At 44.0% G+C, this 22111-nt stretch overlaps 1 protein-coding gene across 4 annotated transcripts in view; it reads left to right on the top strand.

Moving 5' to 3' along the window:
- Positions 1 to 6094: 6094 nt before the first annotated feature.
- Positions 6095 to 22111, top strand: part of ap1ar (adaptor related protein complex 1 associated regulatory protein) — a 58199-nt gene continuing 42182 nt past the window's right edge. For 2 of the 4 annotated variants that reach the window (XM_033018775.1, XM_033018765.1), the window contains exon 1: positions 6113 to 6456. In XM_033018775.1, the coding sequence (XP_032874666.1) occupies positions 6386 to 6456 (71 nt within the window). In that variant the 5' untranslated portion in view covers positions 6113 to 6385. Of the gene's footprint in view, positions 6457 to 22111 lie in introns of all 4 variants that reach the window. The other 2 variants (XM_033018751.1, XM_033018759.1) reach the window with 2 other exon arrangements.

The following is a 22111-nucleotide window of genomic DNA, read 5'->3' as shown; positions in this document are numbered from 1 at the left end:
CCCTCTGTGGCAGGGAGTTCCAGAGATTCACCACTCTCTGTGTGAAAAAAGTTCTTCTCATTGTGTAGTACACAGTCATGATCTGAATCTCAAGTTACTCATCATTGGGGTAGACTATATTCAATATCCAAAGAAAATTGCAAATCAAAAATCAAAGCATATATTTAACATTTGCATGGATGTCATCTTTGGAGACACAGTTGTCCAAGTTCCATAGCTGGTAGAGCTGTTTCCTCACAGTGCCATATAACTGGGTTTGATCCTGACCTCAGGTATTGGCTGCGTAAAGTTTGCAAGTTCTCTTTGTGACTATGTGGGTTTCCTCGGCATTCTTCTGCATACCAGACTTCTTCAGAAGAAGGGTCTCAACCCGAAACGTCACCCATTCCTTCTCTCCAGAGATGCTGCCTGTCCCGCTGAGTTACTCCAGCTTTTTGTGTCTATCTTCGGTTTAAACCAGCATCTACTGTTCCTTCCTATACATAAAAATCCCTAGAGTAAGGAACACTGCAATTTATCATCTGACCCAATGTTTGTTTCTTGAATGGTAAGTCCAGGAACATTCAATCATGCTGGGATATAAGAAGATACGTTTTTTCGTTATTAGGCAAGGAAATGCAATTATATTTGTGGGTGCTTGCATACAAATCTCTCAATACTGTACTATTGGGCGGATGCCTAAACTCGTACTAAGTTGGACTCTTTTAGTTTACTTTAGAGATTCAGCGTGGAAGCAGGCCCTTCGGACCACCGAGTCCACGCCGACCAGCGATCGGTCGCTATTGACATTAACCTACACACACTAGGGATAAAAATAAATTATATTTACCAAGCCAATTTATCTACATACCTGTACATCTTTGGAGTGTGGGAGAAAACCAAAGATCTCGGAGAAAACCCATGCAGTCACGGGGAGAACGTTCAAACTCCGTACAGACAGCACCCATAGTCGGGGTCGAACCCGGGTCTGCGGCGCTGTAAGGCAGTGACTCTACCGCTCTGCCACCCTGCCGCCTGTGCTCTTGTTCAAGGAGTTTTCAAATTTATATAAGGCTTTGATTAAACCACATCAAGGCGACTACACACAGTTCTGGGCACTGGAGTTCAGGAAGTGGAAACTGGCTTTGGAGAGGAAGGGTACAATGGGTCACTGGGTCACAGGGGTATAACCTAGGGGAGGATGTTGCAGTGCACATGAATAGAAAATAATGAAGTATTTAAGGGGCTGAAAACATTTAATGAGGTGGCAGGAAGGAGATATTTCCTCTGGTAGGGTTGTCCATAACATTGGCATTGGTATAAAACTGGAACAAGGCCACATTCAGTTTTACTGTCAAAAAGCAGTAACAACTGTTCCACAGCTCTGCTAGATGAATTATGATGTAAATGCCTTATACAGACAGGAAGTGTCACAGCTGGCGTCCTGGTGCCATCGCAACAACCTGGAGCTCAATGCTCTTAAGACAGTGGAATTGATTGTAGACTTTAGGAGTTCTACCCCTCCCCGCACCCCACTCATACAACACATCTGTGGAGTCTTTTAAGTTCCTGGGAACCATCATCTCCAAGGACCTTAATTGTGGGGGGGCTACCATCGACTCCACATTCAAAAAGGCACAACAGAGGATGTACTTCCGACAGCAGGCAATGTTGGTCTAATTCTATACGGCCATCGTAGAGTCTGTTCTCACCTTCTCCATCATGGTCTGGTTTGGCTCAGCCACCAAGCACGACACCTGGAGGCTGCAGCGAATCGTCCGATCAGCAGAGAAGGTTATTGGCTGCAACCTTCCCTCCATTGATGAACTGTACACTACAAGGGCCAGGAAGCGAGCAGGCAAGATCATCTCTGACTCCTCTCATCCTGGCCACAAACTCTTTGAATCACTTCCCTCTGGAAGGCGACTCCGGACTGTCAAAGCTGCCACAGCCAGGCATAAAAACAGTTTTTATCCACGAGTAGTTGCTCAACAGCCAAAAATCTGTAGCCTCCCTTTGATCTGGTATTTTGTTGGTTCACATGCTTGATCAATGGTGTTTTATCATTAATGTTTTATTATTTTTAATGTTTAGTGTTTTCTGAGTCATTCGTAACTGTCACTGTATGTCATGTTGTTACTTGTGGGCAGAGCACCAAGGCAAATTCCTTGTATGTGAATACTTGGTCAATAAACTTACTTACTTACTTACTTACTTACTTACTTACTTACTTACTTACTTACTTACTTACTTACTTACTTACTTACTTACTTACTTACTTACTTACTTACTTACTTACTTACTTACTTACTTACTTACTTACTTACTTACTTACTTACTTACTTACTTACTTACTTACTTACTTACTTACTTACTTACTTACTTACTTACTTACTTACTTACTTACTTACTTACTTACTTACTTACTTACTTACTTACTTACTTACTTACTTACTTACTTACTTACTTACTTACTTACTTACTTACTTACTTACTTACTTACTTACTTACTTACTTACTTACTTACTTACTTACTTACTTACTTACTTACTTACTTACTTACTTACTTACTTACTTACTTACTTACTTACTTACTTACTTACTTACTTACTTACTTACTTACTTACTTACTTACTTACTTACTTACTTACTTACTTACTTACTTACTTACTTACTTACTTACTTACTTACTTACTTACTTACTTACTTACTTACTTATCACACCACACTCTACCAGTGATTATATTCCAGCTGAGCCAATGCTTCATCACCATCAATGCTCTTGAGTGAGTTGGATGCAGCCTAACCTAGAGGGGAAGTAGTGGAGCAACCTTTAGCAACAAGAGAAAACCACGAGTCGAGATAAGACAAGAGAAAACTACGAGTCGAGATAAGAAAAAGCAATTTCAACCGTTGAGAGAGTGGGGGTCACCAGACAAGTTACCACGAAGGAGAGGCTCAACAATGGGACCTTGCTGAGGGTACTCCAAGTTTGGATTTCATACAAGTATTGAGTACACAAATAAATAAAATTAGAATTGTCTGTGTTGAATTGCTGCAAGAGACATATTAAAATATACCGAAGTGATGTGTCATGGAGAATCCATTCCTGTTGTCAACTGCTGCTGAAGGGACATGGAACCGTAATGAGTTCTGCAAAGAGGCTGCACAGTTTTAATTCAAAGAGCAAATACATTGTCAGAGTTAAGTACAGATCTGAGAAGAAATAAATTGAGGGAACCAGTCAACAAAGGGAATCTGTAATAACTGTGTATACGTGCAAAGAATATTCACATACTTCTATTCAAAGAGAGAAGTGGTCATAGAATCATGCAGTATGGAAACAGGCCCTTTGGCCCAACTCATCCATGATGACCAAGATGCCCATCTATGTAGGCCATATCCCTTTAAAGTTTTCCTTTCCATGTACCTGTCCATATGCTGAGAGAATGGAGCAGCTGGGCTTGTATACTCTGGTGTTTAGAAGGATGAGAGGGTATCGTATTGAAACATATAAGATTATTAAGGGTTTGGACACACTAGAGACAGGAAACATGTTCCCGATGTTGGGGGAGTCCAGAACCAGGGGCCACAGTTTAAGAATAAGGAGTAAGCCATTTAGAACGGAGACGAGGAAACACTTTTTCTCACAGAGAGTTGTGAGTCTGTGGAATTCTCTGCCTCAGATGGAGGTGGAGGCTGGTTCTTTGGATACTTTCAAGAGAGAGCTAGATAGGGCTCTTAAAGAAAGCGGAGTCAGGGGATACGGGAAGTAGGCAGGAACGGGGTACTGATTGGGGATGATCAGCCATGATCACATTGAATGGTGGTGCTGGCTCGAAGGGCTGAATGGCCTACTCTACACCTATTTTCTGTCGTTTAAATGCTGTTATTGTACATGCTTCAACTACCTCCTCTGGCAGCTCAGTCCATATACCCACCACCCTGTGGGTGAAAAAGCCTTTGCACAGATTCCAGTTACATTTTAAACCTATGTCCTTTAGTTATTGATTCCCCGACCCTGGGAAAAAGACTCTGTGTATTCACCCTATCCATGCTCCTCATGATTGTATACACCTCTATAAGATCACCCCTCAGTCTTCCACATTCCAAGGATTAAAGTCCTAGCCTGCTCAATATCTCCCTATAACTCAATCCTTTGAATCCTGGCAAGATGTGTGCATCTTTTTGAGGTGGAACGATGTGTTTCTGTGTGGTATGAAGACCAACCATGTGATTCAGAACATTATAATGTCATCATGTGTATATCATGTGAGCCCCTTGCTATTATGTCTGAATAAAATGCACACATTCACGTTGCCTATCCACACCCTCCACAGATGCTGCCTGACCCACTGAGTTACTCCAGCACTTTGTGTTCCACTCAAGAGTCCAGCATCTGCAGTTCTTTGTGTCCGCATACCTGCTGAGCAGGTTAGTGCCCATCAGCACCATCCAAGGTTGTCACCAAGAGCATTACTCCACACGCTCCAACATTTCTCCCTGTCAGCAGCCCTGTGATACTAGTAAGTGTCCATTGTTTAAACCGTACCTTAGTTAGCAATCTTCCTTTATCTGCATGTTAAGAGACAAAATGCTGAAGTAACTCAGCTGGTCAGGCAGTGTCTCTGGAGGCTGCCTGACCTGCTGAGTTACTCCAGCCTGTTGTGTCTTTTCTTGGTAAACCAGCATCTGCGGCTCCTTGTTTCTACACTTATCTATAGGGGGGTTGCACGTAAGGTCACTGGGTCAGAGGGCTTGACGCATGGAGCCGCTCAATCCATCTGGAGGACATCCGTCACTTCCGGTATATGTTATTAATGCTAGAACGCGTACTTTCCTACCTGTTAAAAACCGCTAAAATGTTGAATTTTTGCGCTGAAAAAATTGTGGGAGTCGGGGTAAGTGTGAGAGACATGTCCCCAACTTCAGAATTCCAAAAGTGAAGCGAAATGAAGGTATAGAGAAGCAAGAGCTGAAGGGACTACAGCAGCTAAAGTGCTTGGTAAACATTGGCCGTGCAGATATCGGAATTGAAAATATTGGGGATTATCGCGTTTGCTCACTGCATTTCATCAACAGTAAGGCATTATTTGTGTTTTTTCTTGATTCCTTTGCTATCTAAAAATTCTCAGAGGTGATAAATCTGGCTGTAAATTTTTCTTCAGATGAGTTTTCATTTTGTATGTAAAAACCCACTTGAGAACCATGGGCGATTTAAAAAAATTACAGCCAGATTTATCACTTCTGAAACTTTTTAGATGCCAAAGGAATCAAGAAAAAACACAAATAATGCCTTAGTTGATGAAATGCAGTGAGCAAACGGCCAATGTTCGCCAAGCACTCTGGCTGTTGTTGTCCCTTCAGCTCTTGCTTCTATCTACTGTCATTTCTCCTCACTTTTGGAATTCTGAAGTAGGCTAAATGTCTCACACGCTTATCCCGATTTCCATAATTATTTACAGCGCAAAAATTGACAATTTCAGCGGGTTTTAACGGGCACGCTACGCTGGAAACAATGGTAAGTGCCTACCTGCAGTTCATCGCGTGTAATCCATTTGGAGTAGCGTAGCAACAGTACGGGTCATGGGTCGTGACCCGACTGCCATGAAACGTCCCTATATGTTATTTGGAGTCGCAATGAATATCATTCTTGATTAGTACGGGTGTCAGGGAGTGTTTTAGTACGGGTGTTTTAGGGAGAAGGCAGGAGAATGTGGTTGGGAGGGAGAGATAGATCAGCCTTGATTGAATGGCGGAGTAGACTTGATGGGCCGAATGGCCTAATTCTGCTCCTATCACTATGACCATGTTTGTAAAATTCTGGGGGGAAAAATGCCAATCACCTGCACTTGAAAGTGCATAAAAACTTGAGTGGAGAATTGAAAAAGTGAAAAGCTGAGAGAAGGGACCAGGGAGCGGTGAAAAGCAGTTGTTATTACTGCTCACCGCCGCCTGGGGGAGCGCTGGGCGCGATTCCGAGCACCCTGGAGGCGAGAGGCGGCCGAGTGGGGAGTTGCGGCGCCACCCAGCGGCCAGGACAGGGTAAAGCGGGGAGGGGGGGAGGGAGCTGCGGCGCCACCTAGCGGCTTGGAGGAGGAGGGGGAGGAGCAGGAGGAGGGGGCGGGGTGACCAAGGAGACGTGGAACGTGGCCCGGGCCGGGCCTGCCAGAAGACGGCGCGTGAGCCGGTGATGGGCAGGCGCGTGCGGGAGTCCCGGGGATTGTGCTGCTGGTGTTGTTGCTGCTGGTGGAGGAGCTACTGTTGCAACTCCCACCACTATCCGCCCGCCTCTGCATCTCATGCCCCGCTCTTATAGCCCCCGGGAGCATGGGCTTGTCCTGTGGACCCGGGCTTGCTCTTCACTTTAGCCCTGTGTCTTGTTGGTGACCGAAGAGCATGTGCCATGGGCAACTGCTGGGTTCGGTGCATGCGGTTGTTCAGGAAGGAGGCCAACAGAATCCAGCGGGGCGGAGGGTGAGTCTTTTAATCTTTGTCCAGAGTGCTGCAAAATCAGCTTTATTCAGGTGACGCCGTTTTAAAATAAACACCCCGGCCAAGGTGCGCACTGAGGTTTAATAGTTAAATTGTTTGGCGCTCGTCTATTTTTATTCAGGTTATCTCATGAAGACTTGCCACTTGACCTACTTGTTTGCAAAAATAATTCTTCAGTCTGAAGAAGGGGTTCGACCCGAAACGTTGCCTATTCCTACGTTCCATAGATGCTGCCTCACCCGCTGAGTTTCTTCAGCATTTTTGTCTACCTTCTACTTGACAAATAAAACCCTTTTTTTTGCACTGCTGATTTTTTGTCTTGTCATTTGCCGGTTAACATCTCTGAAACACTCCCCTCATTTAATTAGAGCTCAGTTTCAATGTATCATGATGTCACTTTTCACAAAGAGCTCGACGATAGAAATGTGCAAAAAAAAAGTATTGGAGACTCTAATGTTCAGAATTATTAATACTAGAAATGATTGGAAACTAAATACATGATTGTATTCATTGCTTGTACAATCTTATTTTAATATGTCACGTTTTTATTTCTAAAAATCTCACTCTTTGTAAAGTTGCTATGTGATTTCTTACATGCTCTTTTCAAGAGAACTCAACGCATTTCAGTGAGCGGACGGTTTTTAAGAACGAGATATTTAATTGTGTGATTTTCTACGTTTTAATATGGTCCACCCTTTCAGGAATGAGGTAAATGATCAGTTGCCAAAAAAGTTTGAATTTGTATCAAGACTGAAAGGCAGAGAGTGCATTTAATTTACTGCTCTTAGATAATGGAAATGGTCTGATTGCTTTATCTCTCAAAGCTAAATTTGTGAAGAACAGCGTAAATGAACAAACCTGATATTAACGTTTATTCAGGAGTTTCAATGTCTGTATTGTAACACGATTTTGTTGTGGCTAAGTTATTGTCATCTCGATGTGGCATTAAGCAGTTTTGCACACTTCTGGGTGTGTTGATGAATGTCATCAATAATTTTTTTGCTCCATTTTCTTCAAGAACTTGTTTCCTTGCACTGTCGTCAGAGCACTAAACTTGCCCAACTGATGATAACATGTGGACATTGCATTATTACAAAATTAATGAGATTTTCTACCAAATTGGTTGGGCAACAGGTGTTGGTCGCTTGCACCTTGCTAATGCTGAGGGAATATGGGACGTTATTTAAAGGGACAATCACTATAAACCTGTATTTATAGTCGGATGAACATTCTGCTTTAAATCAAGTCGAGTTTATTGTCATGTACACAAGTGTGGTGAGGTACAGGTAGAATTTGAGTTGCCGCAGTAGGATTAGGGATATGATCAAGAGTTTGATGGTTGTTGGAAAGTAGCTGTTCCTGAACCTGGTGGTGTGGGACTTCATGCTTCTTTATCTTCTACCCAACAGTAGCAGCGAGAAGAGGGCATGGCCCAGATGATGCCGATCTTTGATGATATGGCTGCTGTCTGGAGGCTGTGGCTTGCATCGATGCTTTCCATGGTAGGGAAGGCTGTGCTCGTTGCTAAATCAATTTCGGGTGCAGACTGGGCTGAGTTCACCCAGCCTCTTTAGTCCTTGAACTATGGAATAATCATACCAGGCCAGGATGCAACCATTCAGGATACTTTTGACAGTGACATCTGCTGAAGTTTGACTGTGTTCAGTTTTATAATGAATTCCTGTAAACCTCTAAGAAAGTAGAAGTGCCAGTGAGTCTTCTTTGTGATGACATCTTAAGTGTTGGGGCCATCCAACATGTTAGGTCATGATAGACTCAAAATGCTGGAGTGACTAATTGGGACAGGCAGCATCTCCAGAGAGAAGGAATGGGTGACATTCTCTCCAGAGATGCTGCCTGTCCTGCTGAGTTACTCCAGAATTTTGTGTCTACGGTTTAAACCAGCATCTGCAGTTCCTTCCTACACATTTAGACATTATCTACTCTTTCCACTATCGATAGATAAATGAAAGCTGGCACATGGTCTTACAACTTGTGTTCATGTTGAGCACTGAACCTTCTGTGCATCTTCAGGTAAAGCTGGAAATAAAACTGCTTTCAAGGGCTCAATACCCAACTGCTTTTTCACCTATGTTTAATGGGACATCATTGTCTTAAATACCTTTCTTGGTAGACCAACATCAATGCAGGCTATGCTTCCACAAGTTACCCCATTAACATTTGTCACCTTTATTAAAACACAAGTGGGAGCGTGGGCCTATTTCTGCACTGATGTCTTGCCAGACCTGAGTTTGCTGATCACTATTCATTGGCACACTGTACTCCGGCAGCTCCCAGGATCAGGCAACCTGGCTAAAAACATGCCTGCTTTGCAAGCTTCTCCAAAGTGCAGCCATTTGGAGACTGCACTCGTATTCTTGCAGATGTCCCTGGCAAACTCCTGGTTTAGTTTTTGGAGATGCAAAGTGGAAACGGGCCCACCGAGTCTGCACCGACCAATGATCACCCGTGCATTAGTTCTATGTTAAGTTAGTTTTGTATTCTGACACTTTATGGGCAGTGTACATAAGCCAATTAATCTACAAACCTGTACATCTTTGGAATGTACCCGGAGAAAACCCACGCGGCTACAGGGAGAATGTATAAACTCCGTACAGACAGCACCCGCAGTCAGGATTGAACCCAGGTCTTGGGCGCTGTAAGGCATCAACTCTACTGCTCTGCCACACTAGTCTGCAGGGTTTCTGTTAGGGCAATAATGTCCCAGTTTTCAGTGGGAAATGTTCTGCCTTTGTAGTGGATCAGTGTCGTGTAGGGATTTTCACAGATTAACCACACTCTAGTTAATGGAAAAGCACTAGTGGTGTTGTGTGCTTTCACCTTGATGGGCTGTTGGAAGTTCAAGGGTAGGTAGGTGTGTGTGTGTGTGTGTGTCAGAGGAGCACTAGGTAATGCACCAGTGGTGAGTATTTTTGTCAACAACTGTAAATGGGTGGTTGGCCCTACATCAGTGGGCATAGCTATAAGGTGGGGGGGGGGGGGGGAGAGAGAGTGGGAGTTTAATGGAAATGTGTGGGGCAAGTTGTTTTTCACACATAGTGGGGGCCTGGAAAACATTGCCTGGGGTAATGGTGGAGGCAGATATGATAGTGACATTTAAGATGCTTTTAGATAGGAAGTGCAGTGAATAGAGAGAGATACATACAATACAATACAATTCAATTTATTGTCATTTGGACCCCTTGAGGTCCAAACGAAATGTCGTTTCTGCAGCCATACATTACAAAACAAAAAGACCCGAGACACAACACAGTTTACACAAACATCCATCACATCGTTGTGATGGAAGGCAAAAAAAAAAACTTATCTCTCCACTGCACTCTCCCCCCCGATGTCAGAGTCAAAGTCAAATCCCCCGGCTGGCGATGGCGATTGTCCCGCGGCCATTAAAGCCACGCCGGGTGATGCAAGGTCGCGCACCAGGTCTTGGTGTTAGAGCCCCCAGCGTGCGCTCGCAAAGTCCCGCGGCCATTCCAAGCCGCGCGGGGCGATGGTGTAAGGCCCCGCTCAGGTGCTCTTCAACCCCGCAACTCGGGCGGGAGAAGTCGCCGTTGCGGAAGCCCCGAAAAGCGGTTTCCCAGCAGGGACCCGCGGGCTCCTGGTGCCGCCGTCCGCCAGACCCGCAGTTGCAGCCTCCGAATCTCTGGAGGTCGGGTGGCAGCAGCGTCCACCACAGCTCCACCCGCTCCGGACTCGGCCAGCCCCGTGACGGTGAGTAGTCGGCAGCTCCACAGCTGGACCCCCAGGTCGTTCCTGTTGGAGGCCGCTCCACGTTGCAGCCCCAACGACAACGGAGACCCGACAAAGAAAAGGTCGGGTCTCCCGTGCAGGGGAAAGATTTTAAAGTTAACCCCCACCCCCCCACACACATACCCCAACAACAAAAAACAAAAACTACATAAAAACGAGACAAAAAATAATAAAACACAGACGGACTGCAGAGGCCGCTGCTGACGAGAGTCGCGCCGCCCACCGGCTCTCGAAAAGATGCATGATGTGCTGGCAGATATCAGTTCAGCTAGACACCATGTTCGGCACAATCAAAGTGGGCTGAAGGGCCCATTCCTGTGCTTATATCGAGGTTGCACGAAAGGTCACTGGGTCATGGGGCTCGAACGCACGGAGCCGCTAAATCCAACTGGAAGACATCCGTCACTTCCGGTATATGTTATTAATGCTAGAAACGCGTACTTGTTAAAAACCACCAAAATGTTGAATTTTTGCGCTGAAAAAAATTGTGAGAGACATGTACCCAACTTTAGAATTCCAAAAGTGAAGCGAAATGAAGGTATAGAGAAGCGAGAACTGAAGGGACTACAGCAGCTAAAGTGCTTGGTAAACATTGAAAATATTGGGAATTATCCCGTTTGCTCACTGCATTTCATCAAGTAAGGCATTATTTGTGTTTTTTCTTGATTCCTTTGGTATCTAAAAATTCTCAGAAGTGATAAATCTGGCTGTAAATTTTTCTTCAGGTGCGTTTTCATTTTGTATTTAAAAACCCACGAGAACCATGGGCGATTTAAAAAAATTACAGCCAGATTTATCACTTCTGAAACTTTTTAGATGCCAAAGGAATCAAGAAAAAACACAAATAATGCCTTGGTTGATGAAATGCAGTGAGCAAACGGCCAATGTTCGCCAAGCACTCTGGCTGTTGTTGTCCCTTCAGCTCTCGTTTTTATCTACCGTCATTTCTCCTCACTTTTGGAATTCTGAAGTAGGCTAACTGTCTCACACGCTTATCCCGATTAACATAATTATTTACAGCGCAAAAATTGACAATTTCAGCGGGTTTTAACGGGCCCGCTACGCTGGAAACAATGGTAAGTGCCTACCTGCAGCTCATCGCGTGTAATCCATTTGGAGTAGCCTAGCAACAGTACGGGTCATGGGTCGTGACCCGACTGCCGTGAAACCTACCTATTGTTCGAAGTTCTATGTTCTATGTGGACTCGGTGAAGGACCTGTTTCTGTACTGTATCTCTCTCTCTCTCTAACCTTGTGACTCTACTTGACAAGGAGGCATGGGACTGGGGATGTGCCAAGGGAATCTTTCCTTTTATTTGAGGTACAGCATTGACAATCCTAATTCCTTTGGGTCACAAGTAGAAAAGACGTCCACCTTGCCGGTAGTGAGACCCACCTACCTTTTGAGGTCTGTGTCATTAACCATAGGAACATGCTTGATGCCTCAAATCCATGGAGCAGTGGAAACAAAATAATCCATGCTACTGATTGAATACTGGTGATGGTGTGTGCTTGTGGGCTGACTACGTTCGCAGCTGCTTGTCCAAATGCTGGCAGCATTGAGAAGTCCAACTCTTTTTATGCTTAATATTATTAATGCAAAATGAGGCCACACAAGGCAGTCTGAAGATGTTGTGTTTCAATCAAGGCTCATGCATTTCATCATGTTTTATAATTTTTTTAAACAGTATTAAGGAGCCATGTAATGATGCTTTAACATTTAAATTTTGGGTGTATGGAACAAGCTTGCCAGAGGAGGCTGCTTGCCAGAGGAGGTGGTTGAGGCTGGGACTATCCCATCGTTTAAGAAGCAGTTAGACTGGTACATGGATAGGACAGGTTTGGAGGGATATGGACCACACCCAGGCAGGTGGGACGTTGGACGGTGTGGGCAAATTGGGCCGAAAGGCGTTTCCACACTGACATATGACAATGACACACAAAATATGATGTGCACAAATTATTGTTTGCTATACTCGAGTCATTCTGGCCAATGGCATATGGACTTTCTTATTCACATTGCAATTTTCCACATCAGTTCATTTAAAAAAATCAATCCTATTAAATGACAACCTATTTTAGATAATTTTATGTTCTTCAGTTCAATGATGCCACAGGATCCAACAATCGGATGTATTATATTTCTTATCTCTCTCTTTCCATGTCAGTCAACCTTGTGCATATATAGTACAGATTTGACTGTGGCTAAACCACTTCTTAGAAACAGAAAAATAGCAGGAATAGGCCATTTGGCCCTTCGAGCCAGCACTGCCATTCAATATGATTATGGCTAATTATCTAAAATCAGTACCCTGTTCTTTTTCTCCATATCCCTTGATTTTGTCAGTCCTAAGAGCTAACTCCCTCTTGAAAACATCCAGTGAATTGGCCTCCACTGCCTTCTTTGGCAGAGAATTCCACTCTGTGGCAGAGAATTATTCACTGCTGTGTCTGCCTGGTCTGATCTTTCCATTGCCCAAGAGACAAAAAACGTGTCTATTATTGCCAGGAATCCTCTGTGAACTTGCCTGTTGGGAGTCTACTTGGTCTCGACACATGCTGTATAATTGAAGTCTAGTTATTTACACTAGAGAGAGCCAGATTGAATAGGCTCAGATTAAGGTGGGTGAGTAATAGGAGGCTGCCTTGGAGAGCGTGTAAAGTAGATGGGTAAAAAAAAAAAACTAGTAGACGGAGTATAATCTGGGGAATGTGAGACTGATTCCCTAAAGAGGACGTGGGCTTGAGATAAAATGGTATACACAGAATGCTGGAGTAAATCAGCGGGTCAGGTAGCATCTCTGGAGAAAATGAATAGGTGACGTTTCAAGTCGGGACTGAAGGAGTGTCCCGATCCGGAACTTCACCTGTCTATTCTCTCCAGAGATACCGCCTGACCTGCTGAGTTACTCCAGCGTTTTACGTCTTTCTTTGCTATAAACCAGCATCTGCAGTTCCTTTTCATATTTTGTACAAAATGGTGCTGTGAGGGAGCTGGGTAACCTTGTACATGAAATGCAGAATCAGCATGTCCGGCGGGGTATCAAATAATGAGGCAAGTAAATGGAATCGCAGAACAGAACCAGAAGGGTCCTGACCTGGAATGTCACCTATCCATGTTCTCCATCAATGTTGTCTGTCCTGCCGAGCTACTCCAGCATTTTGCATTTTTCTTTCCTATAAACCAGCATCTTTGTATCTTTTTAAGGTAAACAGAATTTTGGACTTGTTGAAAACAAAATGCAGTATAAAATTAGCCTGTGTTTAGTACAACTTTGGTGGGTTCCATGCTGGAATAATACATGCCGCAGTTTTGATTTCTATATTGAAGGAGGGTGTATTTCCATTGAAGGCGAATCAGAAAAGGATGATTAAGACCGATGCGACAGAGGTTTACCTGCATCTCCTCCAACCTCATCTATTGCATCCGCTGCTCTAGATGTCAGCAGATCTATATCGGTGAGACCAAGCGGAGGTTGGGCGATCGTTTCGCCGAACACCTCCGCTCGGTCCGCAATAACCAACCCGACCTCCCGGTAGCACTTCAACTCCCCCTCCCACTCCGTATCCGACCTCTCTGTCCTGGGTCTCCTCCATGGCCAGAGCGAGCAACACCGGAAATTGGAGGAACAGCACCTCATATTCCGCTTGGGGAGTCTGCATCCTGGGGGCATGAACATTTTGTTAGTCCTTGCTGTCTCCTCCCCTTCCTCAGCCCTCCTGCTGTCTCTTCCCATCCCTCAGCCTTCGGGCTCTTCCTCCTTTTTCCTTTCTTCTCCCCGCCCCCACCCCCCATCAGTCTGAAGAAGGGTTTCGGCCCGAAACGTTGCCTATTTCCTTCGCTCCATAGATGCTGCTGCACCCGCTGAGTTTCTCCAGCTTTTTTGTGTACCTTTGATTTTCCGGCATCTGCAGTTCCTTCTTAAATAAAAAGGATGATTAAGACATTGTCTTCTGATGAAAAACGGGGTCTGTAGTTGTTGAAATTGTAAGAATGAGTGGTGATCCATGGTGAAACATATGATGAGTAAATTTGCAGATGATGCAATAATTGAGGATGCTGTGAACATTGATGAGGATCGTCTCAAGTTACTGAAAGTTTGATCAACTGGTAAATCGAGCGGAGCTATATCAGATGGAATTTAATCCAGGTGCATGTAAACACAATGAGTGGTAGGACCCTAGAGTGCATCGAGGAACAGCAGTGCCTTGGTATAAAAACCCAATGATCCCTGAAGGTTGCAAGTAGACAGTATGGTAAAGAACGTACACAAGATGGCAATCTGCATGAACAAAGGGAAAGAATGGTGATGTGGGGAACTTGTGGTACAGATTTGTAAAACATTGGTGAGACCACAACTTTTTGGAAGCCACAGCACGAAAAGGATGTAATTGCTCTGGAGAGGGTGCAGAGGAGATTCACCAGGATGTTACTTAAAGTGTCAAGAGTGTTCAGTTGTCATATGTACCAACACGGAATCATGAAATTCTTACTTGCAACAGCAAAACAGGTCTCTAGATGCAGTGCTCAATGGATAACATAATCAGAAACTAAACAGTAAGTTCATTATATTAAAAAAAAAACAAAAACGATATTAGTAAAAACAAAAGCCCGAAGTCCCTGGTGCAGCCAAGGTGGTTTGAAGTTTAGTTGACAATTCTAGTGTTTAATAGCCTGATGGTTGTAGGGAAGCAGCTGTTCCTGATCCTGGAGGTCACATTTTTTGGATTCCATTGGACCATTGTTGGTTCCACCTTTCCTGAGTCATCGATGCATGGTTTGCTTTGTTCTGCAACTTCCCATAACTCTAGTGTTCCCCTCCCTGTCCCTCAGTCTGAAGAAGGTTCCTTGAAGGTCGAGTCGCAGGTGGATAAGGCGGTCAAAAGCGCTTTCATCAGTCAGAGTATTGAATATAGAAGTTGGGAGGTCATGTTGCAGTTGTATATACGTTAGTGAGACCACATTTAGAATATTGTGTTCAATTCTGGGCACCATGTTATAGATACAAGCTGCGCATGCGCGGTTTCCACGATTTAAAAAAAAAAACCGGCTGACAGCTTACCAGGGAGAGAACAATCTGCGCATGCACGGTTTTCAAGATTTTTAAAAGCCACTGCCTACTCACGGCACCTTCTTCAGACAGTCAGGGAGAGGGAAAGAAGAGATCTGTGAAGGTATAGAACAATAGAACAACAAATGAATGAAAGATATGTAAAATAACAAATCAAATCCAGCAATGATGATCAAGGAAAGGTGAAGTCCCCAATGGTCTATTGATGACTGTGGGGAATGTGATAATGAGTGATATAAGTAAGTAAGTTTATTGGCCAAGTATTCACATACAAGGAATTTGCCTTGGTGCTCCGCCCACAAGTAACAACATGACATACAGTGACAGTTACAAATGACTCGGAAAACACTTAACATTAATAATAATAAAAGATTAATGATAAAACACCATTGATCAAGCATGTGAACCAACAAAATACCAGATTAAAGGGAGGCTACAGATTTTTGGATGTTGTGTAGAGCAACTACTCGTGGATAAAAACTGTTTTTATGTCTGGCTGTGGCAGCTTTGACAGACCGGAGTCGCCTTCCAGAGGGAAGTGATTCAAAGAGTTTGTGGCCAGGGTGAGAGGGGTCAGAGATGATCTTGCCCACTCGCTTCCTGGCCCTTGCAGTGTACAGTTCATCAATGGAGAGAAGGTGGCAGCCAATAACTTTATCTGCTAATCGGACGATTCGCTGCAGCCTCCAGGTGTCGGGCTTGGTGGCTGAGCCAAACCAGACCGTGGACACCATAAACACTGAAACTCAGCAGGACAACAGTGAATCTAGTATGATGACTAGGGAATGGGAGGGATGGAGAGAGTGGATGCAACTTGAAATTAGAGAAATCAATGTTCATGCTACTGGGTTGTAAGCTGCCCAAGTGAAATGATGCGCTGTTCCTCCAATTTACGTTTGGTCTCACTCTGAAAGTGGAGGAGGCCCAGGACAGAAAGGTCAGTGTGGTGGCAGCACTTGGTGATGTTTCTGGTCAATTACTTTTCTTCAGAACTGCGTTCTCTGACAGAAGCTGCCCGATGCTGAGTATTTTCAGTGTTTTCTGTTTTAATCTTGCATCTCCAACAATCAACTGGCTGGGGAATGGTTGGTGTCAAGAATTGTAGGCTGTTATTTAAACTGAATACACTGAAGCTCATAGTGTTAAACCCCTGTTCCGAGGTACGAGTTCATTCCAAGAGCTCTCCTGAGTTTGCCCTGATTCGAACTCGGAGATTTACGGTAATGGCCACTCGTCGGTACTCGGGACTCTCGTGGACATTTTTCAGCATTGAAAAATCTTCACGAGTCTTCCCGTGCTTACCTGCCGTTAGCCAGTCTTGCCGAGTACCTGCCGTTAGCGTTACGAGCCGCTAAGAGACGTCCCCGAGCTCCGACGTAACCGCTACGTTCATTCTCCGTGCTTACCATGAGTTTGATTTTTTTTTTTAACTCGGGAGAGCTCTTGGAATGAACCGTGGGACAGGGCTTACTTGGAGGGTACCTGTGGTTTAGTTTAATTTATTTAGTTTATTGTCACGTGTACCGAGGTACAATGAAAAGCCTTTGTTGCGTGAAGACCAGTCAGCGGAAAGACAATACATGTACGTACAAAGTCATATGCTGAGAGAATGGAGCAGCTGGGCTTGTACACTCTGGAGTTTAGGATGAGAGGGGATCTCATTGAAACATATAAGATTGTTAAGGGCTTGGACATGCTAGAGGCAGGAAACATGTTCCCGATGTTGGGGGAGTCCAGAACCAGGGGCCACAGTTTAAGAATAAGGAGTAAGCCATTTAGAACGGAGACGTGGAAATTTTTTTTCTCACAGAGTGGTGAGTCTGTGGAATTCTCTGCCTCAGAGGGAGGTGGAGGCAGGTTCTTTGGATGCTTTCAAGAGAGCGCTAGATAGGGCTCTTAAAAATAGCGGAGTCAGGGGATATGGGGAGAAGGCAGGAACGGGGTACTGATTGGGGATGATCAGCCATGATCACATTGAATGGCGGTGCTGGCTCGAAGGGCCGAATGTCCTACTCCTGTACCTTTTGTCTATTGTCTATATGATTCCAGTCGATCTATTTACAGCTTACAGATACATGATGGGGGAATACCGTTTAGTGCAAGGTAAAGCCGGAATTGTGAGATGCAATACACAGTGCAGTTGTTGGAAATCTGAAACTGAATGAGAAATGCTGAAAGCACTCAGTAGAGCAAGCAGCATCTGATGAAGGGCCTGAAATGTTAACCTTCTTGATGTCACCCTGCCTATGCTGCCTGAACTGATGTTTACCTCCAGTGTTATCTGCTGTTATTTTAGTGCAATGGGAAAGGCCGGCTGGTCAGGTCACGGCTGCGAAGAGCAAAAAACGTAGTCTTGTTCGAACTGGCCGGAAGCAGAAAAGTTAAAAAAAGTGCAAATGTTCAAAATCTGAAACGAAATTTCGAAACAAAAGAAAGTGCAAGTGAATCGCTGTGCATCAGTCGTAGAATGCAGAAATAGGCCCTTCGGCCCAACTTGCCCACACCAACCAACATGCCTCATTAGTCCCATCTAAGGGTATAACGTTTGGAAACATAGAAAATAGGTGCAGGAGTAGGCCATTCGGCCCTTCGAGCCTGCACTGCCATTCAATATGATCATGACTGATCATCCAACTCAGTATCCTGTATCTGCCTTCTCTCCATTCCCCCTGAGCCCTTTAGCCACAAGGGCCACATCTAACTCATTCTTAAATATAGCCAATGAACTGGCCTCAACTACCTTCTGTGCAAGGTAATTTAGTGCAAGGTAAAGCCAGTAAAGTCCGATCATAGATAGTCCGAAGGTCACCGATGAGGTAGATGGTAGTTCAGGACTGCATTTTAGTTATGGTATGATGATTCAGTTACCTGATAACAGCTGGTGGTACACAGATACACATTGGCCTTTACGGGGTGGTGAGTTTGGAGAGGTGTCAAGATAGGTTAGGTTTGGTGAGTAACTGCAGTCCACCCTGTAGATGGTCTCCTAATTTGACGAAGGACATTCTTGCTATTGAGGGAGTGCAGCGTAGGTTCACCAGATTAATTCCCGGGACGGCAGGATTGATTTATGATGCAAGAATGGATCGACTGAGCTTGTATTCACTGGAATTTGGAAGGATGAGAGGGCATCTTATAGAAACGTGTAAAGAAACATATAAAATTCTTAAGGGATTGGACAGGCTAGATGCAGAATTTTCCCCCCCATATGTTGGAGTCCAGAACTAGGTTTCTCAGTTTAAGAATGAGGGGTAGGCCATTTAGTTCTGAGATGAGGAAAAACTTTTTCACTCAGAGTTGTGAATCTGTGGAATTCTCTGCCGCAGAAGGCAGTGGAGGCCAATGTAGGTGCAGGTTAACCAGTGTAGGTTCACCAGGTTAATCCCCGGGATGGTGGGACTGACATTTGATGAAAGAATGGGTCGACTGGGCTTGTAATCACTGGAATGTAGAAGGCTGAGAGGGGACCTTATAGAAACATATTAAATTCTTAAAGGATTGGACAGGCTAGATGCAGGAAACATTTTCCCGATGTTGGGGGAGTCCAGAACCAGGGGTCACAGTTTAAGAATAAGTGGTAGGCCATTTAGGACTGAGATGAGGAAAAACATGTTCACGCAGAGAGCTGTGAATTTGTGGAATACTCTTCCACAGAAGGCAGCAGGGCCGTGGAGTCAGAGCAATTTTGGTGCTGTCGGAGTCGGTAAAAATGTCCCGACTCCGACTCCAACATAAATTTCAGAGACAACGTAAATAGGAAAAAACATACCGCACACTTTATTTCCACTGGAGAGAATGAGAAATCGCATTGGTGCTGCCATCTGGTGGCAGAACGATGAGAAACAAAACGTAAACAAATGCCATCAACAGCTGATTTCCCTCCACCTTCTACTGAGTGAACATGTCTGGATAATTTTATTTTTTCAAGAATAAACAATACTTTAATCTTTAAGGACATGGGTTTAAAAGTAGCCTGATGATTCATGTAGTTCTTATGAAATGCTATCTTGTGTAATGCAAATAATTCTAAATCATAGCAGATTTAGAATTATTATACCTAGGGGTCAGAGTCTAAGTCGAATGCGTAAGAAATCAAGTTGTCTGAGTCGGGTGTTTTGGGTATTGACTCCACAGCCCTGGAAGGCAGTGGAGGCCAATTCACTGGATGTTTTCAGGAGAGCATTAGATATAGCTCTTCGGGCTAATGGAATCAAGGGATATGGGGAGAAAGCAGGAACGGGGTACTGATTTTGGATGGTCGGCCATGATCATATTGAATGGCGGTGCTGGCTGAAGAGCGGAATGGCTTATTCCTGCACCTATTTTCTATGTCTATGTTTCAATGGTACACAGTGTAATTACAGTACCTGTGACGTGCCTTATAATTCTGTTCCTCTGTCATGATCTTTGTTGCTACTATTGGCCGTTACATGCGACTAAACAAGTGGTGAATATTCCATCACATTCCCAACATGTGCTTCCCAGATGAGGGAAAGGCTTTGGTTGTCAGAAAGTGAATGGCTTGCCACAGATTCTCATCCTCTGAGCAATCATGATATCAGCAAACCAATATCGCCGTAAAGAGTACAGCTCCATCCAAGACCGCAAGTAATTGCAGAGAATTGTGGGCACAGCCCAGCCATTCACACAAACCAAACTCCCTTCCATTGACTCAATTTATACTTCACACTGCCTCAGCAAGGCCAGCAGCATGATCAGGGATGAGTCGCACCCTGGCCACTCTCTCTTCTCCCCTCTCCCATTGGGCAAAAGGTCTAGAAGTGTGAAAACGCACACCACCAGATTCGGGGACAACTTTTTCCCAGCTGTTATCAGGCAATTGAATCATCCTGCCACAACTAGAGAGAGGTGTCCTGAACTACTATCTACCTCAATGGTGACCATCGGACTATCTTTGATCGGACATTACTGGCTTTATCTTGCTCTAATCGTTATTCCCGTATGTATGTGTACACTGTGGATGACTTCATTAGCACGCAACAAAGGGTTTTCACTGTAACTCGGTACACAGGACACTAAACTAAACTCACCTTGTTGTAAATCGCAAGTTGAGGAATCTAGCGCATGGATCTTGAAATGTGGAAGCCCTGGAGTTGTTGAGACTCTGCCAGATATTTGCTGGAGCACCTGCTCTTGAGCCCTACAGCCCTACACTGACCTGGTGTAGTAGGATCCATGATCCAGTTTGTTCGAACCACAATTTTACAGATGCAATAGATCAAGAGAAGAATTGTTCCTCTGCCGGTGAATATAACAAATAAACATTCTTGACTCTTGATGTGTAGGAAGGAACTGCAGATGCTGGTTTACACAGAAGATAGACACAAAATGCTGGAGTAACTCAGCGGGTCAGGCAGAGTTACTGGAGAGAAAGGTGACGTTTCGGGTTGAGACACTTCTTCAGACCTGAAACATCACCCATTCCTTCTATCCAGAGATGCTGCCTGCCCTGCTGAGTTACTCCAGCTTTTTGTGTCGAGCTTGACTTGATGTACAGGTTGTTCTGCTGTAATGTGTTTCTGTATTGAATGTAAACAGTTGATGAATTAGGGAACACTATTTGTATTGTGCTGGCAAAATTGGTTATAACAGTATTGGGAGCAGATAAAAGTAATATTGCAAAAAAGTGTCAAGGGGGAAAAAAATTGTTTCTGTGCAGCAATCGGATACCATTGTCAAGAACACGTCTGTCAGTTTCACCTTGAGCGGTCATTGAAATTGACAACCCATGGTAACTATTTTCTCTTGTCCAACCATGCTCTGTTAAACAATGTAACATATAGCCTTTAGTATGTTTAGCTTGCGCGATAAAATTAAAATGCATTTAAAGCAATTGAAAATGCCTCACGTTTTACTAGTACTCGAATTACGTGTTTTTAGAATAATGTGCTGGTTTTATTACTGCCGAAATTTTATTTACGCGCTCCCATTTAGGAAATAACGCACTCGAATTTATGCCTGGCATATGTGTGATTTATGTGCACGTAACTCCCGCATAAAACGTAAGCTGCCTGTATTTGGGTCACAGACATTTACCCAGAAATCTGAGATGGGGAATAAGATTAGCTCGTGCTGAATTTAGATGGACGGAGAAATTAAATGCAAAATAATTTCGCCTTTTTTTTCAATTTGTACCTCTTGTCATGCACAGGTAATGTGGTGGTTTTGTTTTTAATGCAGAATGTTCCTATTGATCTAGCAGGGTGTGTTTTTTCAGGAATTTTTCGTATTATTTACCTTCAAGATGTCCAAAACGGGATCAGCAAGTTTAAATTACAAATTGTAAACCTGAATGGCCTCTTAATTGTTGAGAGATGTATCATTGAACGCATAACTGCATCTGATATGTATTTAAAGTATACATTTCCATTCGAACTGAAGGCAAGAGGGTGAGTACTATCTTCTGGCTCCAAAATCAGCAGCTGGCTACTAAGATTTCCTTTTCTTAATTGACAATGGAATCTAGATACAAAATGCTGGAATAACTCGGCTGAACAGGCAGCATCTCTGGATAGAAGGAATGGGTGATGTTTTGGGAAGGGACTCGACCCGAAACGTCACCCATTCCTTCTATCCAGAGATGCTGTCTGTTCTGCCGTGTTACTCTAGCATTTTGAGTCTATCTTTAGTTTAAACCAACATCCGCAGGCCCTTCTATGACAATGGAATCTCTTTTGCGCTCCCCACCCCAATGAACCAGTGGCACTATCATTCCTGAGATAAAAACATTGCATCAGAGCATCTCACTTATAACAGGGGATTTAATGGGAAAT

The sequence above is a fragment of the Amblyraja radiata genome, chromosome 1 (assembly GCF_010909765.2).
Source record: "Amblyraja radiata isolate CabotCenter1 chromosome 1, sAmbRad1.1.pri, whole genome shotgun sequence".
NCBI classification, from domain to species: Eukaryota; Metazoa; Chordata; class Chondrichthyes; order Rajiformes; family Rajidae; genus Amblyraja; species Amblyraja radiata.
This window is presented reverse-complemented; position numbering and strand designations above follow the sequence as displayed.